Genomic DNA, 16,238 nt, shown 5'->3' with positions numbered 1-16,238 from the left:
ATAAAAGGAAGCACGGGGATGATTCCTCTATGAAGTAGAGGGAGAAAGAAACATCAGAGTGAGAACGTTTTTAATTTATGTCCATGCACATTACACATATTATTTCCTCTTAATCCTTGATCAAGATAAAAATGTCATGCGAGTCGAAAACGAAGATCTAAAGAGGTCCGTGCAAGGACCATCATGCCAGCAAGCGCGGCTTTCCTCGCGAATGATAATGATATAAAAATTCACGTCGGATCAAGGCAAGGCGAAATGTAACGGAAAGAGGATCGCACGACAATAAAACGTAATGTCGATTCGTGTGATAGCGTAATGATAATCACATCCAACTCTCGGAAGAAGCTGTTAAGAGAATCGTAAGTGGAAACAGTAGCAAACGTAAATTCGGGTGTGAGAAAACTTGGAGAAACCCAAACAGAGCAAGGGGGAAAAAAATAAAACGAACGGAGGAAAAAGAGTCAATCGGTGCGGGAGTCGCGGGGTTGTGTAAAAGGCATCATTCTCGCTGGTCCTACTTACCCTGGCTTCAGCGGCGAGTATATAACCCCGCTCCAAGGCCCTCACGAAGTCGATACTCTTGCCGTCAGTGTCCTCGACTAATCTGCCTCCTACGGAATCTACCTTCCCGCTACTCACTGCCTCTAACAGACTCGCGATATTACCCGTGAACGGATCTTTAATCACCGTGGTGGATGGATCGATCAGACCCGACTCGATTGCGTCCGCCAGCGTGAGGCGTCTACGATCTAGCACGGAGGTGACAACGAAGGGATCGTGAAAGCCGCCCGTGGTCGGATTGTAAAGACCGAACTGCAGCGCTTCGATGAACGAAACGCCGTTCCGCGGGGTGATCAACAGGCCGGCTTCCAGGGCCTTGGACAAACTGTACAACTTGGACGTGGCCGTGTCCAGCACGTTGCCCTTCTCCGCGTCCATCATGCCCTTGCGGAACGCCTCCGGCAATTTCACCAGCTTCTTCTTCTGCGAGTCTTTAATCAACGCCGAGTCCGAGTCTACGATACCGAGACCGATCGCCTCCTTGAGGGTCAATTGTTCGTTCGAGATCGGATCCGTGAACTTGCCCGATTCCAGCGACAGATACTCTTTCTCGACCGCCTCTTCGAATGTGAAAGGTTCCCTGACGAATACGGTAACGTCACCGAAACGCACGAAACGCGGTTCTCTCTTGCTTCCGCCGTTCAATTCAATTGTACCTCTGACGGAAGGATCTACGACACCGTCCGCGATCGCTCTTGCCGTCGTCACGAACCGACCGGTTCTAGGATCTCTCACAACCGACGTGTTCGGATCGATCAGTTGATAGTTGATCGCTTCTTCTAGAGTGCATTCTTTGACGTTTTTGTCGCCAAGTCCGGCTTTGGAGGCCTCTAAAGGTGATCTATGTGCTATTTGTTGCGCCAGAGGTTTATCAATCGTGACCAACAGGCCTCTTTCCAAAGCTACATCAATATTAAAAGCGCGTGTCGTCTTGGGATCTAATATTCTTCCTCGCGACACATCGACCGTCCCATCCTCGATGCCCGTCAACAGCGACTTGATCTGTCCGGTCGTCGCATCCTTCAAGGCGGTAGTATCAGGATCTACGAGACCGCAGTTGATTGCCTGAAGCAAGTCGTGATACTCGTTAACAACAGGATTAGTGAATTTACCACTGTCACCACGGTAAAGGCGGCACTTGACCGTCTCCTCGATCGAGAGGGGCATCTTCGACGTGACGATGAAGCCCTTCTTCGCCGCTTCTTGCAGATTAATCGCTTTGTCAAGCTCGCGAATGACATACATGCCGCGAATGTCGTCGACAATGCCCGAGGAAATTCCTTCGGCCAACGGGACGTATCTGTTAGACCTGGTGCATTTAACAATCGATGTCAGAGGGTTTATTAAATCTACTTGACATGCCTCGGCTAGCGTCAGCTTGCGGTTGCTGGTCGGATGTACGAATTTGCCCGACGAGACGTCGTACATGTTCATCAATATCGCCTCGTACAGGCCGAATCCCATGCTCTCTATGTCGACAATGAGACCGAGCTGCAACGCGACTGACAACGAGACCGAACCACTGGCGCCTGGTTCCTTGAACATCCCGGTGCGTCTGTCGATTACGCCAGCGCGACACGTTTCTGCTAATGACAACAAACGTTCGCCACGTTTGTCCCAATAACACGGCAACGTAGGACTGATTATGCATTTTCTCATCGCTTCGTGCAACGTCACGGCTCTGCCTGTACTGGGATCGGTGATCTTGCCCGTATTATCGTCGTACAATCCTTGATGGATGGCACGCTGCAAAGACACGGCGGCTCTATTGTCAACGATGAGGCCAGATTCGAAGGCGTCTCTCAGAGATACGTTCCTGTTACCCTTGCTGGGGTCTATAAGGTAGCCAGTAGTGCCGTCTATGTAGTCCGATTGTATAGCTTCCATTAGCGTCATCGTTTTCCAGATGCTGGATCTCGTATCCTTGACAGTAACAGAGTCAGCATCTATTAGATTCTTTCGTATGGCTTCTAATACTGTTAGATAACTGCCCGTCTGCGGATCTAAAAATTTGTTGGTCTTCTCATCGAGAATGCCCTTAGAAATTGCCTCGCTGAAGCTCATGGGTCTTCTTGTTTCGAGAAGCAAGCCACGTTCCAGCGCCTCCTGGAAATCTACAGGCGGTCCTCTGGCATAACTAACCGTCCCAGATTTGGGATCGACTATGGAAGTCTTAATAGCCTTGTTGAATGTCATCACGTCACCGTTGGGATCTCGCACAATCGCAGTCGTGGCATCTATCACGCCCATCTTAATCGCGCGATCAGTAGGAAGCTTCTCTTGCGTGTCAGGTACTGTAAATTGTCCGGTCTTCGGATCGTACAAACCTTTGAAGACGGCGTCCGGTAGGGATATCTTACGTTTCGCCGGCACAATAAAGCCGCGATCTAACGCATCGGTCAATGAAAGAGCCACACTGGTACATGGATCCACCGCCGTGCTGGTCTTCGCGTTGATAAAGCCGTGCTTGATAGCGTCGCCCAAAGATATAATATCGTTGTTTCTCGGATCTTTAATCGATGGACTATCCTTGCTAATAAAACCTTTCTCGATCGCTTCCTCTAAAGTACAATTATTACCATCAATATTGAAAGTACCGGACTTCGGGTCGTAAATTTGAAGAGCTAAGGCTTCTTGTAGCGTCCACGGCGTTACAGTACTCAGGATGTATCCCTTCTCAAAGGCGACGTCCAATGTCATGGAATGTGGATAGGTCAATGTTCCTCTTACTAGATCTATCAGTTTACTTCCCTCTGCCTCGTTGAGAGGAATAACGCTATCCTTTCTATCATCTTTTACCACTGTGGTCGAGCCGTTGACGTAACCAATGGCCAATGCTTCTTTCAGCGTTAAATTTTCACCAGTCATAGGATTCAGGACGAGACCAGTCTTCGGTGAATAGTATTCCTGAACAATCGCGTCGATCAGCGAAGGCACGAACGGTGTTGTGATAATCAGACCTTTATCAAGCGCTACGTCTAAAGGTAGAAGCTCTCCGGCTTTCGTGTCGCGCAAACGACCTGTACTGGGAATCACCAAATTCATCGTCAGCGCGTCGTCCAACGAGACGGACGAGCCGGCTTTCGTGTCCTCGATCTCGGTGATAAAAGCATCGACGACGCTTCTACGAACACCCTCCTCGACGTCAATCGATTGTTTAGTCAGAGGATCTTCTATTCTTCCCGTATCCGCGTCATAGCGACCTTGTCTGATAATAGCTTCCAGTGAGATCGGCTTACGAGAAACGGGCACGATCAGACCTCGCAGAAACGCGGTCGTGATATCGATTTCCGTTCTCGTTTCGGTATTGATGACAACGTCCTTGCGAAGATCCACGACGCCGGTCTCCAGCGCCTCGGAAAACGGCACGATCTCGTCGGTTATCGGATTTCTCACGCCGAGCATGTCAGCATCGATGAGACCCGCGTCAATAGCTTCGTTCATGGACAACGCTTGTCCCGTTTTCGGATCTCGAATCGTTCCTGTGATGGGATTACACACGCCGATGTCGATAGCTTCTTGCAAGCCCAGAGGTTGAGATTCTGCGAACTGTTCTCTCTCTATCTCATCCTCCGGTTCCTCCTTGATCCATTCCAAGCGCACCGCCTCGAAGAACGGTATCTTCTTACCGGTCTTCGGATCGACCATGTTAGCGACGTTCCTGTCTACAAGAGGCCGGTTGATGGCCTCGCGTAGTGTCACGTACAAGTCCGTCTTGGATGACAGATCCTTGACGAGCACTCGATCGGGATCGAAGACTTTTAAATTCAGCACTAGATCGTTGAAGGAAGTGACGGTACCCGTTTCCGGATCCAAGAATTTCTCTCTTACAGGATCAAACACTCCGAATTCCGCAAGAATCTGAGGCGTTAATTCTTTCGTAATCATTATTGAGATGTGCCTTGGCGTTTCTTCGTCCGTGATCCTCTTCAATTGACTGTCGTCCTCCATTTCCATCTCTGTAATTTGAATCTCTTCGGTCATTCTTGCATCTGAAAGCCCTTGTTTCTGCATTTCCATTTTGCTTGATTTCCTTTCTTCACTCTCGTGAGAATCGACACGAGATATCTGGGTAATTTGACTTGAAATAATGTTTGAAGGCGGACTCGATTCCTTCACCGAGACAGATAATTTCGTTGTCACGGATGCACTCGGCTTTGTCTCTTTAGACTTACGATTCGAAATTGCGTCGACAACTGCTTTTCCAGCTAAGACTGGCGCGGCGACGACTGCCAGGAGACCCATTTTCGTAGCTTCCGCTATGCTGATCGAACGATCCTTTTGATCCCGCGTGATCTTCATTTTTCCAGTGACGGGATCAAGCAAACCTTTCTCAACTGCCTCTCTGGTGGTGATAGATTCTTTGGTTTTCACGTTATAAAGCACGGAATCGGGTTCGATTAGGCCTACTTTCATCGCTTCCGTCAAGTTGTAGGATTCGTTCGTCTCGGGATCTTTGAAGGTCCCAGTTTCTTCGTCGTAAATCCGCTCAATTGCCTCTAATACGGTCAAACTGTTATTAGACGATTCCCTGGGTGTTTCAGATTCACTCTTGCTAGATGAAGTATCGAGGATTCCTTTCTCGACGGCCTTAGCGATAGGCATTGTAGCACCGGTACAAGGATCGGTGAAAATACCCGTATTCATATCTACCAATCCTTTCTCCACCGCGTGATCGAAAGACATCTTGATATCTTTCGTCGTGAATTCTCGCTTGGTTTCAGATTCGTCCTTGATGATACCTCTTTGTCGGGCCTCTTCGATAGTGATAATATTACCGGTATTAATATCTTGTACTTCCATCGCGCTCTTCAGCGCATAACCAGGCAAAAGCTCGACAGTCTTGGTCGTGATAGTGTGATACGATGTAATTGTCTCGGTAATGGCTGTACTTTCACCGCGAGCCGGCGGTTTGATGATGAGCAGGCCAGACTCGACAGCCTCGACAATTGGAATTGGAGTTCCCGTAGTGGGATGGAAAAATACAGCGTTGTCCCTGTCGATCAATCCCGATTCCAAAGCCTTCGTTATTTCGATACTGTCAGGAGCCACTGGATATGGTAATGCCATAATAAAGTCATCTTTTATAGCGTCCTCCAGTGGCAAGTGCTCCCCGGTAATCGGATGACGTATTTCTTTCTTGCTAATGTCTATCAGTCCACGTTTTAGCGCTACGGGGAACGTCATTCCTGCCGGCGGTATGTTAAAAGATTCGGCCGGTTCTTTCAGCTCGAACACTTTCTCTATCGCCTCGTTCTCTATCGCCTTGACTAGATTCACGCTGCCGCTTTTCGTCTTGACCAACAATCTCTCTGCATCGATAATATCGTTCGCGATAGCAGACATCAACGTTTCGGTACGGCCGTCGGTGGTAAACATCAAGTTAGATAAAGGATCCACTATCTCGCATACTATAGCCTCGTTGAGGGTGAGATACGCGCCCGTTTCTGGATGGACGATTTTACCCTCCGAAGGTTCCAGCAAGCCTTGCTTGTACAAGCTGTGCACGGACAAGCTTTTCGCCAAAGGCACCAATATATGCGCGCTCTCTGGATCCAGAATTCCGCGATCGATAGCCTGCTTGATGCTGAGCACGTCGCCTCTTTGTGGATCCACGATCTGTCCCTGATTAGCGTCTATTCGGCCGTCACGGATTGCCTCCGAAAGAGTAATCGGCTCCCCTTTCTCGTTGCACATCTTCCTCGCGAAGGTATCCGCTGTTTCCACGTCGATGAGACCGCTCTTGCACGCTTCCTCAACTTTTACTATTCTCTTTCGCATTTTCTGCAGAACAATAGGCTTCGCTTCTCGTTCGGGGCTCTGCGATAACGTTCTCGCTTTACCAATCGTAACTTGATATCTCGGCTCGACCGTCACTCGCGCTCTGGTCTTCGTGCCTAAACTTTCACCATCCGTAACATCACCGACAGATTTTGAGTCAATCAAAGTTGCACTCTTAGCGTCTTCCTTCGATACGCGAACATTTCCAGGTTCTTCGTGTACAATATGTTTCACAATAACTTTTTCATTTTCGTCGGGAGTACCACTTGCGGATTCAATAATCGGCGAAATTGTATTTTCGTCCATCGGAATGATGCCACGTTCAATGGCGACTTCCCTCGGCACTTTCTTACCGGTTACTGGATCTTTCACCATCGTTCTTTGTACCGCTTCTATGGCGGCCGCGGTGGCCGCAAGGGGAGCACCAAGAACGGCTACCACTCCGAATTTTGCCGCGTCGATCAGAGATATCTTCCTGCCATCGTCGATTTTATATTCACGCGTATTAATATCGAGAATACCGCGGTTGACAGCGTCCGCCATGCTGATGTCCTTACCCGTCGTTGGATCCTTGACGATTACGGCGGCAGATGGTATCGTTCCTTCGGAAACGGCGGTTAAGAGACTCGCGGATTTGCCGGTTTTGGTGGAGATCACTAGAGCCGTTGCCGGATCGTAAATCACTCCTTGAGTTACCTGCACCGGATCCGGCGTAGATATTTCGTCGCTGGTCTTTATCTCCAGTTGCTGGGAAGGATCGCCAACATGCGTCAACTCCACTTTATCGGGCTTGCCCGAAACCCTCGTGATCTGAAGAAGTCTCTGGTTAGTGTTATCGCTATCCATGCTCGAGCTGCCTTCCAGTATGATCAATTCATTCGCGATCGCTTCTCTCATCGAGATCTTTTGCGGATAACAGTAGTGACCCGTGGAGTCCAGAATATTCTTCTCCAAGCTTCGCACCAAGGATACCTTTCTTCCGTTGTTGGGATCGATAACGAAGCCAGAATTCGGATTGATGATCTGCAATTTAATACATTCCTCGAAAGAAACCAATCTGTCGGTGCCTGGAATTATGAAAAGACCTGTAGCAGGGTCAAATAGTTTCCTGTCGATAGCTTCGGCGAGTGTCCAGCCATCCGTGGGTAGTTCGAACACCCGTTTATCCATGGAAACACGTTCGTTGTCTATGAATTTCATGATCTCCGATGTACGACTAGTAGTTGGTGTAACTGGTGAGATTACTTCTGTTTCCATGTCTTGTTTTTCATCACGCAAAGGTGATTTAAGATCGTGACTTACTACATGCGTTTCCTCGAACGAATTTGTTTTCGACGTCATTTCGGACATCCATTTCGATTCGCTAACTTTCGTGGCTGACGAGATCTCCTTGGCCGTTGAATCTCGTACAGAAGAAACAGAATCAGTCATCGTTGATGGTGCGATCGTTATCGTAACCGAGGACGACTCTTTCGTCGGCGTAGATGATGCACGCGGAGCAATTTCTTTGGTAATAATACTAGTAACCGTGCCAATCGCCCTAGGTGGCGATTCGCTTCTTCTACTTCTAGGTGCTTCACCGATACTTGTCGTTAAGGTGCTTTCGAAAGTTGTCTGCAACGAATCCGGAGTACGCTCTCGCGAATGCACAACGCGTTGGTGACCATCATCACCGAGCAAGCTTTGCCTAAAGGCGTCTTCGATGGACATCGTCGCTCCCGAGTCGGGATCCCTAAACTCGTTTCTACTTTCGTCGATCAAGCCGCTGCTCAATGCTTCATCGTAACTCATCTTGTAATCTCTTGTAACAGTCTCGCCGGTTTGCAGAGTCGTCACGTATGTTTTGACGGTCTTCGTTACGGTCTGCGTGGTAACCGCGATATTCAGTAAGCTGGTAAGCAGCGCGGCACCATCGGGAGTGATGAGTCCCCGCTTGATCGCCTCCTCCAAAGGTACTATTCTCTTGCTACGTGGATCCAGCAATTGACCGGACTTCGGATCGAGCAATCCGAGCAGCACTGCCTCGAGAATGCTCACCTCGCGTCCGTTCTCAGTGACGCCGATGCCGCGGCTCAGCATCTCCAGCACTTCCGACCTGATGTAACCCTGCTCCTCTGCTTCGCTCAACGAAACGGTCTTTCCGGTTTTCAAGTCGATCGTGAAAGTACCGCCAGACTTTGAGCTGATCAGACCTTTCAGCAACGCCGCGTTCAGACTGATGTACTCGCCAGAAACCGGATCCTTGAAGCCGTCAATGTCGAAAATGCTTTTTTGGGTCACCGACGTGATCAGGCCTTTCTCGACGGCCTGAGAGATAGGGAACTCTTCGACCTTCAACATATCGCGATACGTGCCGTCAATTTTGATTATCCCGCTAGTTAAAGCGTCGGCTAACGTTATCATTTCGCCGGTTCGAGTATCTACTATGGACTTGATGTTCTCCGAGTCTAGAACGCCGCGGGATATGGCCTCCAGTATCGTTAATTTTCCACGGTGTGCCGGACTGGCGATTTTGCCTTTGTCATCGATAATTTCCAGATCATAACAGTCCTTGAGCGTCATCGGCTTGACGATCAGCTGCCGACGTCGAGCTTCCTTGAACGGCAGCTTCTCCATTGACAAACCGTGCATGTATCTACCGCCCTTAGCATTCAGTACACCGCGATTCATGGCCTCGGCCACCGTCATCTTGCTATCACTCTTCGTGTCCACAATCTCTTTCACGTTCGAATCGATAATACCCTTGTCGACGGCCTCGTCTAACGGATAAGACTCGCCAGTAATCCTGTCGACGACGCGGCCGGTCCGATCGTCCACGAGACCCTGCGATATCGCGTCGGAGAGCGCGATGGCATTACGAGTCACCCTAACGGTCACATCCACCTTAGTAAGATAGCCGCGCGAGTACGCCTCCTCGATCGAGATCCGCTCGCCATTCTCGGCGATGACCTCCCCCGTGGCCGGGTCCAACAAGCCCTCTCTCATCGCATCGACAACGCTAAATCCCGTGGCGGCGGCATTACTTCCACCACCGTCGTCGCGACGTGCTGTCGTTACCTTAACTCGGTCCGCGATGTCGGCCCGCTCGGCGTCGCAGAGCTCCCGCTGGATCGCCTCGAGCAGCGACACCCGATGACCCTCCTCGTTCACCCCGCATGGACCTAACAGCCGATCGGCCAGCGCCGCGTCGATGATACCGTCGCGAGCGGCCTCCTCGATCGACACGCTCGTCCTGCCGTCGCTCGACGTCACTATTCTACCGTTCCTAACGTCGAGGATCCTGACATGGATCGCCTCGCCTACGGTCAGGACCTCGCCGGTGCTCGGATCTACGATACCCCTAACGTCAATCACGTTCTCCGCCCCGATAACACCCCCGTCGTCGACCCGCGCCACCCTCCTAAGATCCCTAAGCTCGCTACTAAATCCACCGTCCACGACGGACGAGAACTCGTGCTGCTGCTGATGCTGTCGCCTGTTGGAGCTCGTTGTACCGCTCTCGTGCGAACGCTTGAGCAGGGCACCACCGGCGCCGACGGGTGGAACGGCCCCCGGGCTGGTGGTCTCGCCATTAGGACGACACGCGGCCTGCTCCGCGCTGTAACTTCGCTTCGAGGTCTCGCTTGAAAAAGTCGTCTCGGTGGACTCATGCCTCTCGGAGGTGTATCTGCGGCAAGAGCCATCGAGAAGTGTCAACGTCGGACCGAAACGCACCTCGCGTGCACGAAAAAGCTTGAATTCGTTTATTAAATGTGGATCTAAGGTAATTGGAAAATAAGCTCCTATCGTGTAGTATCATATAGCGGATGAAGGGTACTTCTCTACTGCGCGAATAGACGGGACTTCCCAACTTCTAACGCAAGTTATACTCACTGCGATTGTGTGTAGTGTGTGGTTGTGGATGTGTAACGCTCCTCGCTAGTAGTGCTTTCGTATATGTTGAACTCTGTGCGGAACGTCCGCAGCGGCCTTTGTTCTTGAAGAACACGCTGAAAGTAAACATTTTGCGACTTGCAGGAAACGATCTATCATACTATCTATCATTTACATATATTTGCTATGCATTCGTTTCTACATCGAACGTGACGTTCAGAATTCGCGGAGTCTGCAGTCTCAATTTTTCTTCGACAAAGGCACGATAAAAGAATGATAACTATCGATATAAAAAATTCCTATTTTAAATCGAACTTTCGTTCAGACAAAATTTATTTCACGGTAACTGAATCCACTATTCGCGAAAGTTGCTTATGTAAAAGGTCAAATGCCGTCTTTCGCCGTCCTTTTAAAGACCCTGGGTACATCTGGGTCAACCTGTCGATCTTTCGATTACCAAAAGCCGATTAACGACCGCGTCATCCACGCTGTGAATCGTCCACGGACTTCTCGCATGCATTTAAATGAGTCAGCCCGCGCGGCGATGCATATGAGTTTACATGCGGCGGGGACCAGCGTATAATTGGACCACGTGCCACGCCGCGCCGCGCGATCTTTCAGCCGAGACGGGGATTCTTAAATATAGCATTGCTCACGCACGCGCCGAACGCGAATCACTCTTACGCAAAATTTTATCCGGCGCGACGCACGCCTTGCCTTTAATTACCCAATTCCGAACGAGAGAGGTATCGCAATATACCAAAACGCGTAATTTCGGACGCGTGATAAATCTTGCCTCGCACTCGTAGGCGTCCGTCAAGAGTCTACGTCACTTGCTTATGTCATCGCGAAGACGGATGCTGTCTTTCCCATTATTGTCAACTCATGGAATCCAAGGAGACATGGGAGAACACGTGCGACCTGACGAAGAACAAGCCGGCGGGCCTTGAAAATCCCGAATGGAACATAATTCAGTTACGAAATAACATTATACGAAATTTATACGTGCATAAATTTTAATGCTAGATAGCAATCAAGCACGTCCATCACGTATTAAACACAGAACACGAATATCTGTAGAAATATTTGAAACAAATCGCCGGATTTATTTGAAAATGTAAAAAGAAATAATAATTTACAGCAATCTATGCGAATAAATATGTCTTCTAAACTCACAAACAAAATATTTTCATCTCCTTAATGACGCTAACAACGTTAATTCTATACGGATGAAGCAATTCATGCCAATAAAAATAAAATGAACGAAGAACACAAGAAATATTAATAGTGACCGTGAAGCAACCCGTTACCGATTTAGTTGCATCGTAAATCCACCGATCGAATTATACCTGATCGATGTGATCGCCGACCTTCGAGCGATCGATCGTCTATATACCGGTTGTACAAATTATGTTAATGAAAAATTAATTTACTTGCTTTCGTTGACGCAGTTTGCATATCTAAAAAGTAATCGGGAAGTCGTTCAACTTGACTCGATAGTATTATTATATATTTCGGTCGTTACGTCTCATTGTATCACTCTCGTCACCGTTTAATCGTGATGTACACACGTGGCTTTTCACGCATGTAAATGCAGAGTCATTTAAAAACATTTACGATATCGCAATAAACGGAAGTCAAATAAAGAATGACGGTCTTATCTTCAAAGTGTCAATACAATCTTCGAGTTCTGAGCAACTGAAGATTAAAATATCTTTGACGAGTTATCATTTATCAAGAGTGTAAAAACAACCGTGAAAGTTTCGAGATATACGAAAATAAATTCGATATAATCTAGAAGAGACCCCGGTCGCTCTTTCACTCTTCTCTCTTTCTCTCGAATACCGATCAGTTTCTGGGTCACTCTGTGCACGCGTTAAAATAAGAATCCGCTATTAGACACGCCGAGTACGGTGAATTTAAAGACGCGAGCTACCCCGGGAAAAATAACAATGCAGGTGACAGTGCAACGTACGTAAAACCGATTCCCAGTGAAATCGCGCTATCGATAAGAAGTCGACGAGTGGATGGTTTACCTTGCTGAAACGACCTAATCAATCGCGTCGCACAGCGTTGAGCCGATAAGAGCGTAATCAGAAACGACCGAGTCGAAAGCCAATAAAAGATTTGGCGAACGTCGCATTCTGCATATACAAGAGGATACATAAGACTATATGCACAAACAAAAATAAAAATTGAGCCTAAATATTTCGGATAAAAAAGCATCACTTGGCATTCAATTTTTAATATATGCCGCCGAATGTATAAAAATTTATGACTCTGGCGATTTATTTTATTAATATATATAAGCATACGCGCATTTAAATTTGCATTCCGCGATAAAATCCGAGCGCGAATATAGACGGCAATAAAGTAGCGTGAGTTCATGAATGTGGATGTCAGCAATAAAGTAGTAAATATTCGTAACAGTAAACACCGGCGGCAAGATATTCACTTATTCGAATTCACGTAGGAATATCCGAGCTCTAAGCTGTTCGCAAGTGGCAAAAAGTATCGCCAGATGTACCCTGAGCATCGTAAAGGATGACACATCAAAGAGCTCCTCGCGAGTAATCGCATTCTTGATGTAAGAACTTGCTGAACGACAATAAAATCATAAGTTCAGAATTTAAAAAGCAATATTCTTCTCGTGCCAATGTGAAAAGAAACGCATTTGTAAAATTAAATAAAGAACGACGATTTTAAACGTGTCAAGTTTTGGATATTAGGATTGTAGAGAATCTGCAGCTGATCCGTCACTTCTTTGAGAACCGCAGAAGGCAAGAAACATGCCAAATCACGATTACACTTCTCGACTCGTTTTGACATATGCGCATATGTTAACCAACAGCTCTAAATACCTCGTCACGTTTTGCAATAAATTATAAATTTATAAAATTTTCACGCGCATCAAATAAAACAGACTTAAACAATATTAAAGAAATTTAATTGCTGTGGTTGTGCTCCTCATTTGTCGATCGCGAACGCGTCAAAGTCGACGCGGACAGTTTCCGCGATTCTCGGCTCCAGACATGTGACTCTAAATCGACCCCCATGGATATCACCCAAGACGTCTCAAGGACGTCTCGCTCCAGCGATAAGATTATTTCGTAATCGACTTCTCGTCAATTTTCCACTCGCATCTGACACGTCCGAAAGTGTCCGGTTTCACCGACGGATACCGGCGTATCCCGTTTCCGGAGCACGCGACGCTCGTCCCTCCACCCTTCCGTACCTTTCGCACGATCATCGTGATCGCTCATCGGGGGCACGTCGGAGCGAAATCGCTCTCGCGGCTCTATCGCGCTCACGACGACGATGACGACGACGTCTAATCGTTCGCACGACCGGCGAGCATGTTCGACGAGCGGACGGTCATCCGCGCAACCGACGGTCCCTGACTGCGGCGACTCGTCTCTCTCTCCTCCGAGCCGGTCCTCGGAGGAGACGCGAGTGGCGGCGCCGACGCACCGCCGCGGTCCAGTGGCGCGTTTAAGCGTGGGTGCTTCCACTGATAATTCGTTCAGGCTGTTCTAGAACCCCGAGGCTCTTTTCGTGCTTTTAAAAAATCGGCCTCGATTCAACGAGCCGCATTCCGATGCGTTTTGATTACGTAATAGTCGTAATCGACTGCGCTTTCATTTCGCTCTCGAGGACAAACGTATGTACTTCGCATTTTCGGCAATAGCTTATAGCCGGCGCGAGTCGGTCGAAGCTCGTTTAACATTTCTAGTCACACACGGGTGGCTCCTCGGAGTCGTAAATATATTACGAGGCTTATATCGCGACGGTGAACGATGCGTTAGGAATTAAGGACGCTACGCTGAAGACCGATGTGGCCTTGTCTCTCGATTAATCTTGATTGATGCTCGTGTCGCGGCAGGAATTTGAAGCTTATTTGTAAAATACGCGGATTACCGACTTCCTCATTCGAAAATCCAGACTAATGATTTTAATTAATAAAGCAAAATGTTCATCAAAATAAAGCCAAGAAAAATACACCGCGACGGTCAAACTAAGCTGCGTTTTCTAAGAAGCACGGTGAAATTAGATAAAATTGTAATTAATATGTAATTAAATTAAACGTGTACATTTAATGAAGACATATTCTTTCTCATTTTTTTCAGCTCGAACTAATTGCAATTGTCCGACGAACTGGGGGGCCTCAACAGGTGTAAACGCGCCACTGCTTTTTCGTTCTGCCTTCGCGTCGGCATATCGTGCGGCCCTATCGATCCACGAGGCCGGCACGACGAGCGGGAAAGATGAAGAGCCGCCGTTAATCGGAGGCGAAAGTCGGTCGCGTGTCAAAACGGCTGTTTCGCTCGATCACGACCGGGGAAAACAAACCCTCGAGGTAGCGGCGTGACGAACGTGATCTCGACGGCGACCCGACGGTGGCGAGCGCACGCAAACCAGTCGCGATTAGATTAAAAAAAAAAAAAAAAACAACAAAAAACCGCGCGGTCCGCACACCTTCCGGCGTTTACGCGCTACCTGGCGAGGCGTGTAATATCACCGAGAAAAATAGCCGCTATTTCTGACGTCGTCGTCATTCGGAATATAATTATACCTGCGGGCGATGTGGGCACATACGGATTCTCGAGAGCTCATGAGAGCGCCCGTTCATCGCCGCTCATTAATTTCCAGCTTATGTCACCGCGCGCGGTTGCCGAGACCGAGGAATCTCGATCGAGTCGGTTCTCGGAAGATACGCCTCCCTCGTTCCGCGATGAAAAAGCCCACGCGTGATTTTCGACCGAGCCTTCGGCCGATTGTCGCAAGCACTACCTTCGAGGAGCATGATAAGCGCCTTTATTTTTATTTATACCTCGTATTTATCTTGTGTAACAATTTTACTTAAAAAGCGTTTCTTTTTTGCGTGCGTGTAATATGCGAAAAAAAGATCCGTCGTAACTAACTATTCGTTATCCTTTCGTTATTCGGAAATATTAATGTTAATTCGTTCTCTCTTACTGTAAAGATCGATGCGGGATTCGTATCCCGTACGACTTTGACGTAATAAATCACCTTCGCGTGATTAGAAATAGTTCTAATTCGTTATCGCGCGATAAGTCGTTCGCCGAACGTCGAAGAGCGTTACGATCGAGGGTCTTAATAGCTTCGCGGATTCTCAACGTTCGCCCATCGGCAATGGAAATTGCGAGGCCTTGCCGTGCCTCGGTATTAATTCCGTTTCACGTTTCGACACGTGGCGAAGGTTGAACCTAATCAAAAATACCCGGCAGCCCACTTCGCCTACGGCCCTTCGAGCTGCCTCTGATTGCTCAATAACAGCGATAATGAAAAATTACGCGTGCCGGACGATGTTGATATCCTCTCTTAGAGAACAACTCCGATTTATTCTATTTGCGGTAATGACAATTTCTAAAAAAAAAAAAATATTGAACGTGTTGAAGAATTGTCATGTCACTTTCCGTTTTCTTTAATCGAAGAGTCCCAAGACTCTGCCGGAGAAATAGATGTACAGTCTACTTTCACAGGCGGATTTCGAGAGAGACCGCAGACAAGAAGAAAAATGTTAAAACTCACCTGCAGGGAAGTGTCCTCAGGATGTAGTAGTGCCAGCTGCCTGACTCGTTCCTCAAGCAGGTTCACGAGGGTCGTGTATCTTCGGTTCAGGGTATCTAGATCGCGCGCAACATTATCGACCGTAATAACGGAATCTCTCCGCGGCCTCTTCACCGATGCGTCCAACGACGGGCAGATATCTTCCAATTGTTCTTTGAACGCTCGGAGCCTTTGTCCGTAAATCTAGGGGGTTTCCGGTTAGTCCGTTATGGTTAGTGCAATTAGATCGCTGTGTGTGTGTGTGCGGCAATTACCGTTAGCGGATTCCGAAAGCGACAGCGAGAGACGAGGCGTTGAAGACCGCCGCGCGCGGTGTGTTCACCGCGCGGCTGGCGATCTTTGTGATCTTTTGACAACCCAATGTGGTACTTCCGGTAAACAAGTGTATTAATGGTAGCTGCCGGTTACTCCCGTCAATACGTTAATCTAAC

At 48.2% G+C, this 16,238-nt stretch overlaps 1 protein-coding gene across 34 annotated transcripts in view; it reads right to left on the bottom strand.

Moving 5' to 3' along the window:
- The window catches only part of Shot (dystonin-like protein short stop), a 100,280-nt gene that overhangs the window by 27,136 nt on the left and 56,906 nt on the right, over positions 1-16,238 (bottom strand). For 33 of the 34 annotated variants that reach the window (XM_071790273.1, XM_071790276.1, XM_071790279.1 and 30 more), the window contains 3 exons: positions 15,769-15,990; positions 10,216-10,331; positions 523-10,009 (listed from right to left, as the gene is read on the bottom strand). In XM_071790273.1, coding sequence (XP_071646374.1) covers positions 523-10,009; positions 10,216-10,331; positions 15,769-15,990 — 9,825 coding nt within the window. Of the gene's footprint in view, positions 1-522; positions 10,010-10,215; positions 10,332-13,450; positions 13,601-15,768; positions 15,991-16,238 lie in introns of those variants that run through there. The other variant, XM_071790300.1, reaches the window with a different exon arrangement.

This window comes from Temnothorax longispinosus, chromosome 10 (genome assembly GCF_030848805.1).
Source record: "Temnothorax longispinosus isolate EJ_2023e chromosome 10, Tlon_JGU_v1, whole genome shotgun sequence".
NCBI classification, from domain to species: domain Eukaryota; kingdom Metazoa; phylum Arthropoda; class Insecta; order Hymenoptera; family Formicidae; genus Temnothorax; species Temnothorax longispinosus.
This window is presented reverse-complemented; position numbering and strand designations above follow the sequence as displayed.